The following is a 6,637-nucleotide window of genomic DNA, read 5'->3' as shown; positions in this document are numbered from 1 at the left end:
CTGGAATTTTTCCCTTTTCCCAGTGGATTACTGAGCCCTGGAATTTTCCCCTTTTCCCATGAGCCCTGGAATGTTTCCCTTTTCCCAATGGATTCCTGAGCCCTGGAATGTTTCCCTTTTCCCAGTGGATCAACGACACCATCCTGGTGCCCCTGGTGGAGGAGATGGAGTCAGTGAGCACCCAGCTGAGGAGGATGGGCTGCCCCGAGCTGCAGATCGGAGGTGGGAATTCCCGGGCTGGAATTCATGGAATGTTGAACGGGTGGTATTTCGATTAAATTAATCACTTTTGTCCCTTTCTTTTTCTTTTTTTTCCTTTTTTTCCCCTCTAAATTTACTTAATTATTTTTAGGCAATATTATAAATTTATATATAAATGCATTAAACATATAAATGCATTAAATATATACATGCATTAAATATATACATGTATTAAATATATACATATGTTAAACATATAAATGTGTGAAATATATAAATGCATGAAATATATACGTGTATTTAATATATAAATATGAACATATAAATACATTAAATATATAGATGTATTTCATATGTAATTATATGAAATATAAATGCATTTCATATCTAAATATATGAAATATATAATTGCATTTCATATATGAATGTATGAAATATAGAAATGCATTTCTTATCTAAATATGTCAAATATAGAAATGCATTTCATAGCTAAATATATGAAATATAGAAATGTATTTAATAGCTAAATATATCAAATGCATTTCATATATAAATGTAGTAAATATAGAAATGCATTTCTTATCTAAATATGTCAAATATAGAAATGCATTTCATAGCTAAATATATGAAATATAGAAATGTATTTAATAGCTAAATATATCAAATGCATTTCTATATTTCTGAAATATAGAACTGCATTTCATAGCTAAATATATCAAATATAGAAATGCATTTCTTATCTAATTATATCAAATATAGAAATGCATTTAATATCTAAATATATGAAATATAGAAATGTATTTAATAGCTAAATATTTGAAATGCATTTCTATATTTCTGAAATATAGAAATGCATTTCATATATAAAGGTACGAAATATAGAAATGCATTTCATATCTAAATATATGAAATACGGAAACTAGAATATAATTATAAATATAATATTATAAATTTACTCCCATTATCATCAATTACTGCCTAATAATGTCAGAAGGCATTTCAGAGGTGAATGTGCTCCCTTTGAAGTCTCCCTGTCTCCACTCCCGTGTCCTTTTCCAAATTATTCCTCCAAATCTCCCAAATTTTCCCAGAAATCCGTATTTTTAAATCCCAATGGAGTTTTGTTTTTCAAGCCACAGCTTGAAGGAGCTGCTTCTGTTCCTTCAAATCTGCACCTCCTTAGCCAAGAGCTGCATTTGATGTGGTGCAATTCCAATGAAATTCCCGTTTTTTGGGGTGTTGCTTCATCTCTGGAAAACCAGGATGTTGCTCTCATTCCCGCTTTCCTGCTCATAATTCCTGTTGCTTCCTTGCAGCTTTTAAATTCTGAGGGAGAGGAGGCTGGGTTGTGACTAAATGGGTGTGGGGAGGGTGGTGTCTGATTCCAGATGATCCCAGAACATTCCAGGTGATCCCGGTATCCCTGTATTCCAGAGGCCAGCATCAGCAGCCTGAAGCAGGCGGCCCTGGTGAAAGCTCCTCTCATCCCGACCCTCAACGCCCTGGTGCAGTACCTGGATCTCACCCCCAACCAGGAATATCTGGTGGAAAGGATCAGAGGTATGTGCTGGACTCATCCCAAAAAATTCCAGCCTGGATCCCCTCCCCAAATCAGGAATACCTGGTGGAAAGGCTCAGAGGTACGTGCTGGCCTCATCCCAAAAAATTCCAGCCTGGATCCCCCCCCAACCAGGAATACCTGGTGGAGAGGCTCAGAGGGATGTGGTGTCCTCATCCCAAACCCTTCCAGCCTGGATTTCCCCCCTAGATCAGGAATATCTGGTGGAAAGGCTCAGAGGGATGTGGTGTCCTTATCCCAAACCAGGAATACCTGGTGGCTTTAAAGGCTCAGAGGGATGTGGTGTCCTCATCCCAAAACAATTCCAGCCTGGATCTCCCCCCAAATCAGGAATATCTGGTGGAAAGGATCAGAGGTATGTGCTGGCCTCATCCCAAAAAAATTCCAGCCTGGATCCCCCCCCAAATCAGGAATACCTGGTGGAGAGGCTCAGAGGGATGCGGTGTCCTCATCCCAAACCAGGAATATCTGGTGGAAAGGCTCAGAGGTACGTGCTGGCCTCATCCCAAAACAATTCCAGCCTGGATCCCCCCCCAGATCAGGAATACCTGGTGGAGAGGATCAGAGGTATGTGCTGGCCTCATCCCAAAAAATTCCAGCCTGGATCTCCCCCCAAACCAGGAATACCTGGTGGAATACCAGGGGGTTGGAACTGGGTGGATCTTTAAGGCCCCTTCCAACCCAGACCATTCCATGATTCCATGATTTCCTCCGTGCTCAGGGTGCCAAGGGCTGGATCAAAAAGTGCTGGACTAAAAAGTGCTGGATTAAAAAATCCTGGATTAAAAAGTGCCAGACTAAAAAGTGCCAGACTTAAAAGTCCTGAATTAAAAAGTGTTGGACTAAAAAGTGCTGGACTAAAAAGTGCTGGATTAAAAAGTACTGAGCTAAAGTGCTGAGCTAAAAAGGGCTGGATTAAAAAATACTGAGCTAAAAAATCCTGGATTAAAAAGTGCTGAGCTAAAAAGTGCTGGATTAAAAAATCCTGGACTAAAATGTGCTGGACTAAAAAGTGCTGGACTAAAAAGTCCTGGATTTAAAAGTCCTGGATTAAAAAGTGCTGGACTAAAAAATCCTGGATTAAAAAGTCCTGGATTAAAAATTGTGGGGCTAAAAAGTGCCGGGCTAAAAATGCTGAATTAAAAAATCCTGGATGAAAAAGTCCTGGATGAAAAAGTTCTGGATTAAACCCCCTCACAGCCAAAGCTCACCCTGTAGTTTTCCCTCCCAGCCATTCCATGGGTTGAACTATCCCTATTTATACACCAGAAATGTGCATTAAACCTTTCAAACCTGCTTTTATCCGCCTTGAATCCCAAAAAACCTCCCAAATGTTGCTTCCAGAGCTCTCCCAGGGCGGCTGCATGAGCTCCTTCCGATGGAACGGAGGAGGGGACTTCAAGGGCCGCAAGTGGGACACGGACCTGCCCACGGACTCCTCGGTGAGATCCCACACACACCTGGATAAGGGGGGATTGGAGCTGCTGGTTTTTTGGGATAGGCTTTGGAGGGAGCAGCCAGGGAGGCTTTGGGGCATGTGGTGAAGTGGGAACAGCAGAGGAACGGACGGGATGAGCTTTGAAGGAGGGAAAGTGGGAAAAACGGGGTCAGGGAGCCCTGGGAATGTCAGGGGAGCTGGGATCCACCGGGATCCTGCCCTGGGATCCTCGGGATTCATCCCCAGCTTCCAGACGTGGAACTGGTGCCGCTTCAGGGCCTTGATCCCGACCTGATTGTGGGGGGAAAAACTCAGGGAAAATGGGAAAAGGGGCTCCTTGGGAACATGAGGGGATCCCTGGGAATGGGTATCTGTTCCACCTGGCGATTCAGGGCCTTGATCCAGTCCTGCTTCTGAGGGAAAAACATGGAAAAATGGGGGGAAAACGGTGCCGCTTCAGGGCCTCGATCCCGACCTGATTGTGGGGACAAAAAACAGGGAAAATGGGAAAAGGAGCTCCCTGGGAACATGAGGGGATCCCTGGGAATGGGGTCAGGGATCCATGGGACCCCTCAGCACTGGGATCTGCTCCACCTGGCAATTCAGGGCCTTGATCCAGTCCTGCTTCTGGTGGGAAAAACATGGAAAAATGGGGAAAAAACAGGGAAAATGGAGAAAAAAAACGGGAAAAAACACATGGGTCTCCCTGGGAATGGGGTCAGGGTTTGGTGTGGGCAGAGGTGGGTTTTGGGTTCCTCCCCTGCTCAGCCAAACCCTGACCCGCAGAACTCAGTCCTTTAGGCCCTTGGCTGCTCCTAAGGCCCGGGGTTAGGCCAGGATTGCAAGCCCGGCCTATCCCCCGCTGTGCTCGGCTCCTGGGGTGGTGGCAGGGGTGTTCCCTCCCTTTTTGGGGCCATCCCAGTGAGCTTTGGGTCCTTTCCCCAGATCCTCATGCACGTGTTCTGCACCTACCTGGACTCCAGGCTCCCTCCTCACCCCAAATATCCCGACGGCAAAACCTTCACCTCCCAGCACTTCATCCAGAGCCCGGATAAACCAGGTACCTGCCTCCCCTTGGGAAGAGGGGGAAAGCCATCTTTTATCCCTCTGGGATCACTCTGACATTCCCACTGTCATTCCCAGACACTTCCAACGAGAACCTGTTCTGCATCTACCAGAGCAGCATCAACCCACCCCACTACGAGCTCATCTACGAGTGCCACGTCTACAGCCTGCCCAAGGTATGGGGTGGGATGGGATGGGATGGGATTCTCCTGCTCCCAGGAATCCTCTCCAGCTCCAGCTCGGGGTGTTGGAACTCCTAAACCCATTTATGGACTCTTTACATCAGCCTGGCCCAGCCCGCTCTAAGCCCAGCGTGGTGCCAATTTATTGTAAATTAAATTTACATTTAAATGTAATTCAGAATTTTTTAACCCAAATGCCCCAATCCCTGATTTGTTGGTTTTCTGCCAATTTATTGTAAATTAAATTTCAATTTAAATGTAATTCAGAATTTTTTAACCCAAATCCCCCAATCCCTGATTTGTTGCTTTTCTTCTAGTTTATTGTAAAATTACCATTTTTTTAATCCCAAATGCCCCAATCCCTGATTTGTTATTTTTCTGCCAATTTATTGTAAATTAAATTTACATTTAAATGTAATTTAGAATTTTTTAACCCAAATCCCCCCATCCCTGATTTGTTGCTTTTCTGCCAATTTATTGTAAATTAATTTTAAATTTAAATGTAATATAGAATTTTTTAACGCGAGTTCCCCATCTCTGATCTCTTGGTTTTCTTCCAATTTATTCTAAAATTAAATTTACATTTAAATGTAATTTAGAATTTTTTAACCCAAGTCTCCCATCCCTGATTTGTTGGTTTTCTTCCAATTTATTGTAAAATTACCATTTTTTTTAACCCAAATCCCCCAATCCCCGATTTGTTACTTTTCTGCCAATTTATTGTAAATTAAATTTAAATTTAAATGTAATTCAGAATTTTTTAACCCAAATGCCCCAATCTCTGATTTGTAGGTTTTCTAGTAATTTACTGTAAATTAAATTTAATTCCAGGGCAGGAACAACATGTTCCACACCCTGCTCATGTTCCTGTACATCATCAAGACCAAGGAATCCGGGATGCTGGGGTAGGTTCCAGAGAAAAGGTGGGATAGGGCTGGATAAAAAGCGGGAAATCGCATCGGGATGGTGATTAATGGGGTTTAAATCATCTGATTAATGGGGTTTAAACCATTAAACAGCAGCTTTCCCATCCCGTGGGGTAATTCCCACCCCTTTGGGTTTTCCAGGCGTGTCAATCTGGGATTGTCGGGAGTCAACATCCTGTGGATCTTCGGGGACTGACGGATCCCTGCTCCGAGACATCCACGTGGTCGGTTTAAACCCGGATCATTTAAGCTCAGCTTAAAGGGGAAGCGCCTGGAATTCCTGCCTGGATTTCTTCCCGAGGCATCCCATGGAATATTTCACCTGGGAACAAGCTCCAGGCAGGATTAGGATTCTCCTTCCCGCTCCTCACCTCAACAGTTTAAACTGAGCTTAACTGATCCAGACTAAACCTGGGAGGGTCATGCACAGCCACGGATGATCCAACACTTGGGAAAGACCCTGGGACGCTCCAGGATCCAAGAAATCCCAGCTGGGCACAAGGAAATCCAAACCAGGGGGGGTTTAGACTCGGCTTTGCTTCATTTTATTATAAAACCCCCACAACTTTTGCTCCTGGTCGTTGGTGTCATCATGTCTCTGACCCCACAGGGTGTCCCTGTAAATCAAAAAACCCCCTTTTGACTCGCTGGGTTCAGCAAATCCCAGTTTTTTTACTTATATTTTAAGTTTTATTTTCTTTTTTTTTTAAGTTAATTGTTTAGTTCCAAACCAGCTCGGCCTCCCAAGGGGTGCCTTGGGATTTAATTCTCCTGCTCCCCTTTTGTTCATTAATTACCTCTTTTTTTAGGGACTGGGATGTGGCTGGGGCTGGGAAGCCAAACTTTTTTTGGGGGGAAAACCAAAATTTCGGATTTGTTTCCAAAAAGGCCTCAATTGATGTTTGTTTGCCAAATTCCCACTTCAGTTATTTTGGGCCAAGGTGAATTTTGGGAGCAAACGTAGGACCAAAAACCCGTGGGATCACTGGAGTGTGTTTTTTATGGAGGTGGGAAAAGAGGGATTTGTGGAACTTTGTGCTGATTTTTTGGTGTGAACTGATGGGTTTTGGTGACTCTCTTCTGGGGGACCCGGGTTTTTCCAAGGAATGGGACCAAAGTGGCTCGTTTGGTTCCTGAATTAAATGAGATCGTTTTATCAAAGGCTTTTTGGGGTTTTTCCTTGGGTTCAGCATCCCCAAACCCATCCCTGGGCCAAGGGGGGGATGTTCCAGGCCCAGGTTTTGCC

The 6,637-nt window shown here is 43.7% G+C and overlaps 1 protein-coding gene across 1 annotated transcript; it reads left to right on the top strand.

The window, feature by feature from the left end:
- The first annotated feature begins 107 nt into the window (after positions 1-107).
- On the top strand, positions 108-5,764 carry LOC113962622 (transmembrane protein 209-like). The gene is made up of 7 exons (XM_027673377.1): positions 108-222; positions 1,636-1,761; positions 3,125-3,222; positions 4,164-4,278; positions 4,362-4,459; positions 5,297-5,370; positions 5,533-5,764. Exons 1-7 carry the CDS (start codon positions 108-110, stop codon positions 5,585-5,587), a joined length of 681 nt encoding a protein of 226 aa, XP_027529178.1. The 3' UTR covers positions 5,588-5,764.
- Positions 5,765-6,637: the final 873 nt, after the last annotated feature.

Source organism: Neopelma chrysocephalum, unplaced genomic scaffold, assembly GCF_003984885.1.
Source record: "Neopelma chrysocephalum unplaced genomic scaffold, ASM398488v2 Primary Assembly neopelma1_183801, whole genome shotgun sequence".
NCBI classification, from domain to species: domain Eukaryota; kingdom Metazoa; phylum Chordata; class Aves; order Passeriformes; family Pipridae; genus Neopelma; species Neopelma chrysocephalum.
The sequence above is the reverse complement of the archived record's forward strand: the minus strand, read 5'-3'. Positions and strand labels throughout refer to the sequence as shown.